Below are 14,969 nucleotides of genomic sequence, written 5' to 3' on the forward strand. Positions count from 1 at the left end.
TATAAAAGATAGAGGAGACACCTTGTATATTAATACTCTTATGCTTAGTTTAAAAAAAGTTTTAAAAAAATAAATAAATAAAAAAAAAATTAGCAATTATTTAGCCATTTTGTTTTTTAATTACCCCCATCCCCACACATTAATAGACCAAAAAGCCTAGATCTGTGTGTCCCTCAGCTGTCCCTGCGATTTGGTTTGGGAAATTGTGACAATAATAAAAAAAATATATATTTTTTATGGCTACAATAACGTGATAGAAGAATGTTACTTTTGGAGCCTCCGGCACCTTCATTCCCTGCAGTGATGGGATAGTTATCATTCTGCCAGGGGTGGGACTTACAGATCTCCTGCTGTATCCATTTACAATAATATAGAATAGAATACTATGATTTATTTCAGGGGTCTCTCTCTTACAGTGATATACCATCCTCAGAGATAAGGACATGCCATTTCATAAGACTTTGTCAGCAGAAACCAGAAGACAGATGAAATAGTGGGCAGAGGAAGGGGGCAAGCTTCCTAAGATGGCATAGGGCAGCAAGCTGGCATCAGGCCGGAATCTAATTGAAACAGAAGCTTCTCCTTTGTGACAATGAAAACAGATACACCCTGCAGCAACGAGGAAGAGAAGAGGCCACAAGGACTGGAAAATCCACAGTCCCTGGGGAGAAACGTTTCTCATACGCTCGTAGTCTAAGTAAAGAAAAGATTAAGCGCAATGAAAACACAGTGGACACAACAAACACCTCTCAGGATTTCTAAAGCGCCAACAGTCAGCGAATATAACGCAAGTTGTGGGCTGGGCAACCGGCTACCGATGGGAAAACCTTTATTAACAACAGAAAATGATCAGAGAGTCCAGGGAAGTTTCTCTGGAAAATTTAGTTTTTAAGTGACCGCTTAAAGGTTGAGACAATGGAGAACCTTGTAATAAAGCGAGATAAAGAGTTCTGAAGAGGAGGAGCAGCTCTAGAGAAGCCCCGGGAGGAGGCAACAAGAGAGCGGGTAAGAACAGAACATGAGATTAGCACACAGCGATACTTAGTTGGTTAATTTGGACTTTCAGTTCTAATTGCAAAAAATAAAGTTTAAAAATAGATCTCATTTATTTTAATAAATAATAAAAGACTATAGCATTTTCCTAATATGAATCTTATCCTGGGATGGCAGTAACATGTATCACAGCGGCACAGGTCACCCACAACGCTTGTTAGATAGGCTTTGCTACAAAAGCTGGTAAAACGTACCAAGTTTAACGCTGGCGGTAACCCCTATTATGTATTGGGTGAAATAAGCCTTATTGCCCGCAAAAAACAGGATTCTAATAATCTGACTGATGCCTCGCTTCCAACTTACCTGCAAACCATATCAGATTGTAAATTACACTGAACAATTTATCATGTCTCATAAAACCTCGGAGAAAGGGACAGAGCAGACGGAGCAAGAAATGTCTGTGCTGGAGGATTCCTCTACGGATGCATCTACAAAGCTCCTTCTCTCAGAAAGCTGGACCCTGGAATGACAAACTGGATGCCCTCCAACACCAGAGAAGAAATAACGGGATGTTGGTGGCATTCCCTGAAAGGCTGGAGTGGAGGGGAAAGATACCTGCCCCCTTGTGGAATCATGGCTCATTAAAACCTATGGGGCCCTAGCCTCATCACTAATGCTATATGTTGAAAGAGACCCTAGATTACCCACTTGCCCGGCTATATAGATGGAATTCACCCCCTGAACCTTCATCTACACAGTCCACTGAAGCATAATAATTTAAATGTCAGTTTATCCGTATAATCTGTGAGCACATTACAATGAAGCAAAGCATCTGCTTTCCGATTTAGCTCATTTGAAACTAGAATACAAGCACAAATCCCAATTTGTAATACACTGGACCCACCTTCCAGAAAGTCGAATCCCTGAGTCCGTGCCACTACCCCCTATATCCTGCGAGCATCAGCTCCGATTACTTCTGAATCTACAACCCCCAAATTAATGAAGCCCAAGGATCGCTCCTTCTGATCCACTATTTGCACATACACATCTATGTTTAATCCCCTATCGGGTCTGGTTTTTGGGATAATCGATAATCGATTTCTCCAGCTGACACGACTTGTAAGATGCCCATTGGGTGGCTTAGGGAGTTCTGGGGTAAATGACAATGTTTTCTGTCTTCTGTCCACTAGAAGATCTACTTGTAAAAGGAAATCAGATGAACACAATGGGTCTCTACATATGGGAGGCCGGCTGAGAAGGTGACAGTGAATGTGGATGACCCTTACACTTGCCTGGGCTCTGCTCTACACAACACAGATCATATTCAGACCCACATCCCAATGGCAATATACCTTCCAATTATCCACTTGACCATATGGTGAAATGTCCACATACCTGGAAGTCACAGTAACTGTTCACTGGGAAGATTACATGAAACAGAACTGATCTCTCTCATTGAGTTAAGGTAACAAAAAGGAGTTTTCTCCCCAAATATTATGAATCTCTCTTCCCAAGACAAATATTTAAACCCCTACATTTATATCCTTATATGGGCCACAGGAGGTCAAAATTGTCCTTCTCAATCTTGCAGAAGTCTAGAAGTGGGGGTAGGTGGGGGTAATTGACTCTTCTAGATTTTTTTTATTTGGGGCCACAAATTAAACACATTAACCCTTTGTTCACTGAAGATACCTTTGAACCCCAACCCACTCATATAAAACAATTATTTTGTATCTGGTCTATTCTATTACAGAATTCCAAGCTATTGGTTTTATAGAACCTCCAGCTGAGGACACACAGAATGAGCACAACGGATTATTAATAATAATAATAATAATAATAATCTTTATTTATAGGGTGCCACATATTGTCCGCAGAGCTGTACAGAGGGAAAACTACAGTACATGGTATAACAGTACAATACAGTAAACAAATAACACTATAACTCAACACAGCTATTGGGGTGCAAGGGGTATATTCAGCGCTGGCTAAAACCTGTGCCCATTAGTGTGGGCGCAACTAACAGGTTTAGAGCCACTGAAAAAGGTGCAAAGACAATGGAGGAGTGGAGTCAAAGGGCAGAGAGCCCGAGGAGGAGGTGCGCAGTGTAACTGGTGAGCAAAAGTTATATGCAATGATAACAGGAGGGAAGAGGGTCCTGCTCACCAGAGCTTACAATCTAAAGGGAAAGGGGCAGACAAACAGTTGACACATGGGGGTGAGCCAATGTAAGGGGATCTGAGGACTTGAAACAAGAGTAGTAGAGATGGAGGATGAAAGAGTGCGAGATATACTACATGGTGAAATGGCTAAGTGGAGGACTGGTAGGTTATTCTAAACAGGTGGGTTTTCAATGACCAATTGAAGCTATACATGCTAGGGGATAGTCTGATAGAACAAGGGATATTGTTCCAGTGGTGGTGGGTAGCACAGGAGAAATCTTGGATAAGGGAGTGAGATGTGGTTACCAGAAGCGAGGAAAGGCGACGGTCATTGGCTGACTGGGGAGGGCGGGAGGGAGTATATAGAGATGAGGTTGGTGATGTAGGGAGCAGTGGAGTTGGAGAGGGCCTTATAGTTGGAGTTTGAGATGATTCTGTAGGGGAAGGGGAGCCAAAGTAAGGTTTGGCAGAGAGGGGAGGCAAATGTGGAGCGGTGAGTGAAAAGATAAAGTCTAGCTGCAGCATTAAGTACACATCGCAGAGTAGCGAGGGAGGACAGTAAGGAGTGGGTTGCAGTAGTCCCGGCGAGAAACGATCAGCGAGTGGATAAAAGTTTTGGCGGCATCCTGGGAGTGGAAGGATATGATACAGAGCTGGAAGCGATAGGACTGGGCAAGAGATTGAAGGAGAGGGAGGAGTCAATAAGGCAATGAATTTGGGAAACACAAGAGATAGCGGTGTTGGCAACAGTGATAGAGAGGTTGGGAGAGGAGAGAAAGAGTTCAGTTTTGGCCATGTTAAGTCTGAGAAAGCGTAAGCACAGCCAGGAGGAGACGGCGGAGAGGCAACCGGACATCTGAGAGGAGGGAAGGGGAGAGATCAGTTGATGAGAGGTAGAGTTGAGTGTCGTCTGCACAGAGGTGGTGCAGGAGGCTGATTGGCGAGGTAGGAGATGAACCACAAATAAACAGTGACAGAAAGGCCAATGGTGTGAACGTGTGGAGTAGTAGAGGTGATCCACAGTGTCGAAGGCTGCAGAGAGGTCTGGGAGGATAAGCATGAAAAATGGCCCCTGGATCTGGCTGAGAGAATATCATTGGTGACGTTGGTCGAGGCAGTTTCTGTGGAGTGGAGGGGTGGAAGCCAGATTGGGCAGGATCAAAGATTACGTTGTTAGAGAAGTAGCTGCTGAGACGTTTTTAGAAAAAACGCTCAAGTATTTCGGAGGCGAAAGGGAGGAGAGAAATGGGGGGGTAGTTAGAGAGTGAGGTGGGGTCAAGATTGGGTTTTCTTGAAGAATGTGAGAAACAAGAGCATGTTTACAGGATGAGGGGAAGATTCCAGTGCAGAAGGACAGATTGAAGAGGGGAGCAAGGTGGGAGCAGGTAGTGGGAAGAGGGAGCGAAGGAGCAGCACAGAGATAGAGAGCTACCAGGCTGTAGTGTGCAGGGAATGTAATATACACTGAGTACTCAGCACAGAGATAGAGAGCGGCCAGGCAGTAGTGTGCAGGGAATGTAATATACACTGAGTACTCAGCACAGAGATAGAGAGCGGCCAGGCAGTAGTGTGCAGGGAATGTAATATACAGTGATTATCCTGCACAGAGATAGAGAGCTGCCAGGCTGTAGTGTGCAGGGAATGTAATATACACTGATTATCCTGCACAGAGATAGAGAGCGGCCAGGCTGTAGTGTGCAGGGAATGTAATATACACTGAGTACTCAGCACAGAGATAGAGAGCTACCAGGCTATAGTGTGCAGGGAATGTAATATACACTGAGTACTCAGTACAGAGATAGAGAGCGGCTAGGCTATAGTGTGCAGGGAATGTAATATACACTGAGTACTCAGCACAGAGATAGAGAGCGGCCAGGCTATAGTGTGCAGGGAATGTAATATACAGTGATTATCCTGCACAGAGATAGAGAGCTGCCAGGCTATAGTGTGCAGGGAATGTAATATACACTGATTATCCTGCACAGAGATAGAGAGCGGCCAGGCTGTAGTGTGCAGGGAATGTAATATACAGTGATTATCCTGCACAGAGATAGAGAGCTGCCAGGCTGTAGTGTGCAGGGAATGTAATATACCTGAGTACTCAGCACAGAGATAGAGATCGGCCAGGCTATAGTGTGCAGGGAATGTAATATACAGTGATTATCCTGCACAGAGATAGAGAGCTGCCAGGCTGTAGTGTGCAGGGAATGTAATATACACTGATTATCCTGCACAGAGATAGAGAGCGGCCAGGCTGTAGTGTGCAGGGAATGTAATATACACTGATTATCCTGCACAGAGAGAGAGAGCTGCCAGGCTGTAGTGTGCAGGGAATGTAATATACACTGATTATCCTGCACAGAGATAGAGAGCTGCCAGGCTGTAGTGTGCAGGGAATGTAATATACACTGATTATCCTGCACAGAGATAGAGAGCGGCCAGGCTGTAGTGTGCAGGGAATGTAATATACACTGAGTACTCAGTACAGAGATAGAGAGCTGCCAGGCTGTAGTGTGCAGGGAATGTAATATACACTGAGTACTCAGTACAGAGATAGAGAGCGGCCAGGCTGTAGTGTGCAGGGAATGTAATATACACTGATTATCCTGCACAGAGATAGAGAGCTGCCAGGCTGTAGTGTGCAGGGAATGTAATATACACTGATTATCCTGCACAGAGATAGAGAGCGGCCAGGCTGTAGTGTGCAGGGAATGTAATATACACTGAGTACTCAGTACAGAGATAGAGAGCGGCCAGGCTGTAGTGTGCAGGGAATGTAATATACACTGAGTACTCAGTACAGAGATAGAGAGCGGCCAGGCTGTAGTGTGCAGGGAATGTAATATACACTGAGTACTCAGTACAGAGATAGAGAGCTACCAGGCTGTAGTGTGCAGGGAATGTAATATACATCACATTGCTGTGCATACAGAATACTGTGAGCAACATGGCATTGAGGCTTTTCATCTTTTCTTTTCTGGATTTAACAAGATAAACAGGTGAACTGACAGGTTTATCTTACAGACACCCTCCTCTGACTGGTAACACTGATCTTTACTAGATGGTCTTTGATCACACAGAGCAGAGGGGTCATTTGTGTTTCTGTAACGTGATCTGTAGGAATTCTACACAGGATAGTACATGAATGCAGAATACTGAAATTACCCAGGGACCCTCACTGACACTATTGGGGTATACTACCCAGGATCTACTGCGGACGAGAGTTATGGATGCAATTATCTACCTTAATCATATAATAGTCATATAAGACTTAGACCTCAGCAGTTAAGCTAATAGAACACACTTCTCTCATTTTCCAATTACAGTATGAAATCCGTCTCTTAACTATTTTAACATCCGCCGCGACACTCATCCACCACTGGGTCCCATTAACAAACCAGCACTCTGTGTGTGTGTGTGTGTGTGTGTGTATGTGTGTGTGTGTGTGTGTACACACACACACCTGTCACCCTCCTGTACTCTACTCAGTGATATTACCTGTTCTGTGTCGTTGTACAGGAGATCTGTATTACACATATGTTCACCCTCCTGTACTCAGTGATATTACCTGGTCCGTCACATTATACTAGGTCTGTATTACACATATGTTCACCCTCCTGTACTCAGTGATATTACCTGGTCCGTCACATTATACTAGGTCTGTATTACACCTGTCACCCTCCTGTACTCAGTGATATTACCTGGTCCGTCACATTATACTAGGTCTGTATTACACACTGTATCACAGGTTATGTCAGGCTATAGAGGTTTATACAGTATTTAGTTTCCCATCAGCAGGTCTGTGGTAATTACAACAGTTCTACATGATCAGACATTAGATACTGGCAGAAGGCTACATACTGAGAGCTTATATTCCAGATGACAGAAAGGAGAATCCCAACATTTTATGGCACAACATAACTACATGTAGACAATGTACTTTGTACCACAGACCGGTAGATAACAAACCAAACATTTTATGGAACAAAGCAACGTAACTTCCACAACAAAGATCTGAGGAACAGCGATCGCTCCTGACCGGCAGAACCGAGCTGGATTCTGCACAAAGTACATTTATATTTGCAGGTCTGAGTAGTTTATGTCACTGAAACAATGAGATTTCTAATCTTGTATAAAACCATGTTGAACATGAAATGATAGCAGTAGAGATTGTAGACTCAAGTCAGTGACTTCGCTCCACTGATCAGTACTGGGAGCTCGGCGTGTGAGAGATTTAATGTAACTTATAGATTTTATGTCACCTCAGGAGCTGGGTTTCCTTACCTGGTTTCCTTGGGAAGTCGGATCTGCTTTCTGAAGTATCGCAGGGCTGTTGTTCCTGGGGAGAAGAGAACAAGGCTGTGTCTGTTCTGTTCAGGTAATCTCCACCTATCTCTGCTCATGCAGAACACACAGGAATGTGCATTATACTCTTTAGGATATAAGAATCGCCGTGTCAGTGTGTGGATCAGGAGATTGTTCTATATATTCCTTTGTTGCACAGTGTTCCATATTATATCTAATTCCGATATCAGACATATGTCACAGATACGGCTTCTATAGCGGTTGATATGGAGATATGTCATATGTGCTCATATGGAGAGTCATTACTATACGCTCCTATGGGAACAGCTACACAGAGCTATCAGTGACTTGTATAAAGCAGAGAGACATTACTAATATGACAATTTACATAATAAGACACCAGCACATACCAGAGAGCAGTACAGAAAGAGGTGCCTAGTCCTCAGTACCACGTTTCTCTACATTCTGCACATCTCTCAGAGTGACCTGCACTTGTAGATATCAAAGAAAATCTCACTCACCTATCTGTGGGGCTGTCAGCAGAGTAACGAGGGTCCGGTGTGACGGCAGAGAGAAAGTCTGGAAGAGAAACTTTTATTTACCATCAATCAAGAAGACTCTGAATATTCTATAGAACGAAATACAACAAGCAGAGAATCCCGCTGGGTGCTCAGACCTGTATGCTGGACACAAGCTGCTCACCTGCTCGGACCCAGCTAGAAGTCAGCAGAACAATCAGAAGGATGACTGGGTTTGGCATCTCCATCCCTCCTGAGCGGAGATCAGCTAGAAATGTGCTGAACATCTCTCTGAGCAGGTGGGATAGTGACGACTGGGGCTGGTCAGTGCGTCCAGCTCACATTACAGGACTCAGTTACAAATCCGGCCCCCCCAAGGTTCTCACATGCAGCAGCTACTTGACAATTATCCTACAGTCATTTATGTTCCACAATCAGAGGGAGAATTGACGATATCAAACAAGAACCTTAAACAAGATCACAGTTCCGCTATTATTTCACATAGAAAAATCGAGATCATCAGTTTACTAACTTCATACTTACGTGGCCAATAAACTCACTGTGTCCAGATGTCAGCTCCAATGTGCATGGCGTAATTTACCTCTTCATCGCATAATGCAGATTAACCCTTTGCCACAACAAAACAAAAGGTTCCAAATTGACAGACGTAAAATGCATTCACTAAAAAAAAACAACCCATAAAAAAGCAAACGCAATTGTGTGCAAAGATGCTGCTGGTCTGCACCCCTTACTATGTGACCAGTTACATCAGGCATAGGCAAGATACACTTTTGGCAATGTTTTAAAATATTTGTTTTGAAAGCAAAATACACAATCGCTATTTGTGGTGTTTAAAATAAACAAAACCTCTAATACAGCAGGAACAACTCTCCACTTGTATGGAAAAAATGTCCTTCTAATATACACCTGTCAGCTCTACAGGCGAGTCCGTAATTAGGCAAATAGAAGCGGCCGACTCGTGCTGGCAACCATGGTCATCAGTGTGTATCCAGGCCTCAGGCTTTGACAGGGGTATCTGTGTCTCTATGAGACGCACACTGTACTTGACCTACGCTAGATTTCCCCTTCCCGCCGCTCCTCTCCAATCCCAATCTGTTACACAGCCACATATGTGCGCAGCCACTTTTCTAAGAATAAGCAAAGCCAACTGCGCTAATGGGCGTAACTGCTACATGAGTTGTACGAGTATCCATTACAAATCACGAAATGACAATACCCTGCACTAGAATATCTGAATACTTGCTGGAAAGGTGAGAATAGAAGATGTGGGGTCACGTTCGCCCACTGGCAGAGGCCACTGTTCATGTAAGATCAGGGAATTTACAGAAATGTCCATTCAAAGGGAAGGAATCGGAAAATTTTCTTAAACTGTCTTTAATGGAACAAATGTACAATTTTACACCATATTATATTAAAAAGTCTTAATGTATGGTGTAAATACAATATTTTTTTTTATTTTTTAAGAAAGTTCTTGGTGTGCAGGAAAGACTGCCACAATTTATAGACCTGATAATTTCCTACTGTTTTAATGTGGAGCCATAATACAGAATTCTATAAAAATTATTATTCTGACGTTGACTAAGACACACCCACTTTAACTCTTTAACATAAGTGGCGGCAATAATCGCCATATAATGTTATAGAACTTAGAGTACAAAGTAGGAGGATCCTAATGACATGTTAGGGTCAAACTTACATCTCCCAAGTTGTAGTTTTATGGGCAATTACTTGAAATGTATCAATTCTTAATCTACTGTACTAGATACAACTACGTGCTGCGGTCCTTATAGGCTACCTATACACTACTGTTATATGATGTGTTCATTGTACCCAATAAGACATACATATTATATATAAAAGACGTACATATTTGTTTTTTTAATTGTCTAACTTGAGTTCTGCAGTGTTGTGTTACATTTCAGTGTATCCAACGAGTGTTAACTTAGTTGAAAACTTTACTTTCAATTAGATTCATTTCTAAATAGAAATCAAACATGTACAAAAGCAATACAGTTTATATGTGGTTTTACTTCGGTTTAACATGCGTAAAAAAATAATAATAATAAAAAAAAAAAAGCTTTTCATTTAATTTGCACAATAGAATATTACACCACTACTCTAAGTGCAAGAGATGATCCATCGTAACTGTCTCCGCATTCCTCATAGCCGACGTCCCCCCCCATACCGCATAGCAACGTACCCCCCTATTCCACATGGCCAACATCCCCCCTCATTCCATAAAGCCAACGTACCCCCCCATTCCATAAAGCCAATGTATCCCCCCATTCCACATAGCAAACGCACCCCCCCATTCCACATAGCCAACGTACCTCACCATTCCACATAGCAAACATACCTCACCATTCCACATAGCCAACATCCCCCCCTCATTCCTCAAAGGAAACGTACCCCCCCATTCCATAAAGCCAATGTATCCCCCCCATTCCACATAGCAAACGTACCCCCCCATTCCACATAGCTGACATCTCCCCCCATACCACATAGCAACGTACCCCCTCATTCCCCATAGCCAACATCCCCCCCTCATTCCTCAAAGCCAACGTACCCCCCATTCCACATAGCTAACGTACTCCCCCATTCTTCATAACTAATGTCTCACTTGATTTATAAATGGGGGGGGGGGGATTCCAGAGTTTGGATAAACGTGGACCCAGGTGTGGCCGCTTCATCTGGGTGTAAAGGGCCAGACCCTGCAATTCTTTTGTTAGGTAGAAGTTGGATACAAAGGAAACAATACATGAAATAAAGACACTTGTGTCTTAAACGAACAGAAAAGTCCCTCTGTCTCCCCCGCGTCTTACAGGCAGCCGGTATCTAATAACACAAAGCACCACAGACAAAACCTTTATGAAAAGACATCGACCCTAAGTCTGTTAGCAGAAAGTCATTAAAAATATCTTGTGCTCGGTGTATTAAGTTTCTCCATTAAAACTTACTGGTCAGTTATTACATTGACTTGAGAGATGCTGCGCGACTGTAAAAGGGGTTTCTGACATTGGAGAAGAGACTGCTAAGCTGAGTTATCAATTGCACATAACATGAGCGATTATAACAATGCAGAACACACATAGTACGAGCGATTGTAACAATGCAGAACACACATAGTACGAGCGATTGTAATAATATAGAACACACATAGTACGAGCGATTGTAATAATATAGAACACACATAGTACGAGCGATTGTAATAATATAGAACACACATAGTACGAGCGATTGTAATAATATAGAACACACATAGTACGAGCGATTGTAATAATATAGAACACACATAGTACGAGCGATTGTAATAATATAGAACACACATAGTACGAGCGATTGTAATAATATAGAACACACATAGTACGAGCGATTGTAATAATATAGAACACACATAGTACGAGCGATTGTAATAATATAGAACACACATAGTACGAGCGATTGTAATAATATAGAACACACATAGTACGAGCGATTGTAATAATATAGAACACACATAGTACGAGCGATTGTAATAATATAGAACACACATAGTACGAGCGATTGTAATAATATAGAACACACATAGTACGAGCGATTATAATAATATAGAACACACATAGTACAAGCATTTGTAGTAATATAGAACACACATAGTACGAGCGATGGTAATAATATAGAACACACATAGTACGAGCGATTATAATAATATAGAACACACATAGTACAAGCATTTGTAGTAATATAGAACACACATAGTACGAGCGATGGTAATAATATAGAACACACATAGTACGAGCGATGGTAATAATATAGAACACACATAGTACGAGCGATTATAATAATATAGAACATACATAGTACAAGCATTTGTAGTAATACAGAACACACATAGTAGGAGCGATGGTAATAATATAGAACGCACATAGTACGAGCGATTGTAATATAGAACACACATAGTACGAGCAATTGTAATAATATAGAACACACATAGTACGAGCGATTGTAATAATATAGAACACACATAGTACGAGCGATTGTAATAATATAGAACACACATAGTACAAGCATTTGTAGTAATATAGAACACACATAGTACGAGCGATGGTAATAATATAGAACACACATAGTGCAAGCATTTGTAGTAATACAGAACACACATAGTAGGAGCGATGGTAATAATATAGAACGCACATAGTACGAGCGATTGTAATATAGAACACACATAGTACGAGCAATTGTAATAATATAGAACACACATAGTACGAGCGATTGTAATAATATAGAACACACATAGTACGAGCGATTGTAATAATATAGAACACACATAGTACAAGCGATTGTAATATAGAACACACATAGTACGAGCGATTGTAACAATATAGAACACACATAGTGCAAGCATTTGTAGTAATACAGAACACACATAGTAGGAGCGATGGTAATAATATAGAACGCACATAGTACGAGCGATTGTAATATAGAACACACATAGTACGAGCGATTGTAATAATATAGAACACACATCGTACAAGCGATTGTAATAATATAGAACACACATAGTACGAGCGATTGTAATAATATAGAACGCACATAGTACGAGCGATTGTAACAATATAGAACGCACATAGTACGAGCGATTGTAATAATGTAGAACATACATAGTACTAGTGATTGTAATAATGTAGAACACATGTAGTACGAGCGATTGTAATAATATAGAACACACATAGTACAAACGATTTTAATAATATAGAACACATTTTACAAGCAATTGTGTAAATATATAAACACATAATACAAGCGAATACTACATATCACACATAATAAAAGCGATTGTCCAGACCTACAGAGCAGTGTTACGTGTACTTACGAATACTTACATGGTATTAATACACTGATATGGGATTATGCAGCCGGTTGAGTTTGCAATAGGAAGAGCGCTACATGTCTGCCTCATCCGGAGCAGTAAGGGTTAACTCACTGTCCGTTACACCGGGCTAATCTGAGGGGATTTGCACAAACACGAAGGAAAACCAGAAGCCCAGACTTTCAGCTGCACTTGGCAAGAAAAATATAAATAATATTTAATATAGATAAAAAGTTTTTATCATTGCAATATGTCTTATTTCAATACAGCATTTTTAATTTGTTATCTTCTGTTATCGCCATCCTTGATGTATACGGCGATGCCATATAGCCAATTATAACACCCGTTTCTGTATGAAACAGGGCTTCTCTCCTTATGATAAATATACCCGAGAGAGAGTAGACTGGGGAGGGAGAGTAGACGAGAGAGAGAGTAGACTGGGTGGATAGGGAGAGGGAGAGGGAGAGGGAGAGGGAGAGGGAAGACTGCACCAAACGTGAGAGAGAGAGAGAGACTGTGTTAGATAGAGAGAGAGAGAGAGTAGAATGGACTAAGCGTGTGAGAGAGACTGCCAGGAGAGGGAGAGAGAGAGAGTACACTGGACTAAACATGCGAGAGAGACAGCCGGCAGATGAGAAGGAGGGGGGGTTGTGGGAAGAGACTTGCTCTTTACTATATGCTGCTGTGGGAGATAATGAGCATTTATAAACTGTGAAAGAACATTCCTGTCTGTCATCTACAGGTGACTTCAATAGAACAATTTCTGGGTATGAGACACCAGCCAAGAGCAGATGCATGAGTACCTCTTGCCCCCTCTAGTGGACATGTGCTGTACTTCTGTTATTGTCTACAATCTCTCAGGGGCTCCTGTCACAGATCAGCTGGCAAACATTTATTTGGTTTACTGCATCAGAGGGGTATTGTGTGCTCATGATATAACGCCACGGGGAGTAAAATATAGATGATCTACTTGTCTGTGATTCAGGACCCAATCCGTGAACATACATCTGCATGGTCATGTGGTTTTGGGGTTCTATCGGGTCACCTCATGTCCCTCTGTTCTCTAGATACTGACACCAAAGGGTATATTTTCTATACTGCGGGGGTGATTTTGCCTATAGCAACCATTCAGATTATATCTGTCATTTTGTAGCATCCACTAAATAAATGAAAGCTAGAATCTGATTGGTTGCTATAGGCAACATCTCCACTTTCTCAAACCCACCCGAAACTCTCAGCTTGATACATTTACTCCCTGATATGGTTTCTGATTAATCTGAACTATTCTGACGTTTAAATAAGGGTTAGAGGACTTATTTCCTCCAGATAGGGTCACAATGGAACATCTCCACTCTCTCAAACCCGCAGTTTAGTAAACATACCCCCAAGTGACGTGGGTCTGGCTAATTATCAATGTTCTTCCTTTTCCTCCTCTATTGTCATACAAGCAGCATGTTAAGAATTAACATTAACCAGAGACTGCCATTCCATGTGAGGGGGGATTTCTCTCCTGATTGCCCATGTGCGGATTCTCAGCTCCGTTCTCTCTGCCACTAACAGTTCCCATGAGGCACCGTGACATAGATCCACCCGCTCCGTCCTCCACAATCATTCTGGGCCTAGTCCTCTATTCCGCATTATTACCCAGAGAGCCGTTCTCATTGCTGTATGCTAGATACTTCTCTGTCTACAGAACCCGCTGGGGGCTCCAGGTTTAGGATATTATGGCAGAACCCTCAGGTGAAATAGGTTCATTATGGGACGGAGTAACTGGATTTAAAGGAAGAATTTTTGGACTATAACATCTCAGCTGATTTTAGACAGATTTTGTGTAATTTTGTTTGAGGTCATATAAGTCTGATATCACACAGAGCCAGTAACCACCAGCGTTCATAGAACCATTATCATCAGGGACCACCCCTTACCCTCTCCTTCCGAAGTGCTAGGTCGCCCCTACCCCTAAAACCCCATTGCTGTGAGTGGGGTAACATTCCCGGCAGTCCACAAATGCAGTACTGTCCCGTCTAAATCTGTGTACTACAATCACACAATATATGCATTGTGACCGCTTCTGTCCGTGTAGAATCTATTCCTTTCGCTCTTCATCCCCATAGATTGTGA

The 14,969-nt window shown here is 42.1% G+C and overlaps 1 protein-coding gene across 1 annotated transcript in view; it reads right to left on the reverse strand.

The window, feature by feature from the left end:
• The window catches only part of OTOG (otogelin), a 143,304-nt gene extending 135,078 nt beyond the window's left edge, over window positions 1-8,226 (reverse strand). The window contains exons 1-3 of the mRNA XM_075188506.1: window positions 8,163-8,226; window positions 7,982-8,051; window positions 7,440-7,494 (exon numbers count right to left, since the gene is read on the reverse strand). Coding sequence (XP_075044607.1) covers window positions 7,440-7,494; window positions 7,982-8,051; window positions 8,163-8,226 — 189 coding nt within the window. The remainder of the gene's footprint in view (window positions 1-7,439; window positions 7,495-7,981; window positions 8,052-8,162) is intronic.
• Between the last annotated feature and the right edge of the window lie 6,743 nt (window positions 8,227-14,969).

This window comes from Mixophyes fleayi, chromosome 10, assembly GCF_038048845.1.
Source record: "Mixophyes fleayi isolate aMixFle1 chromosome 10, aMixFle1.hap1, whole genome shotgun sequence".
Taxonomy (NCBI): Eukaryota; Metazoa; Chordata; class Amphibia; order Anura; family Limnodynastidae; genus Mixophyes; species Mixophyes fleayi.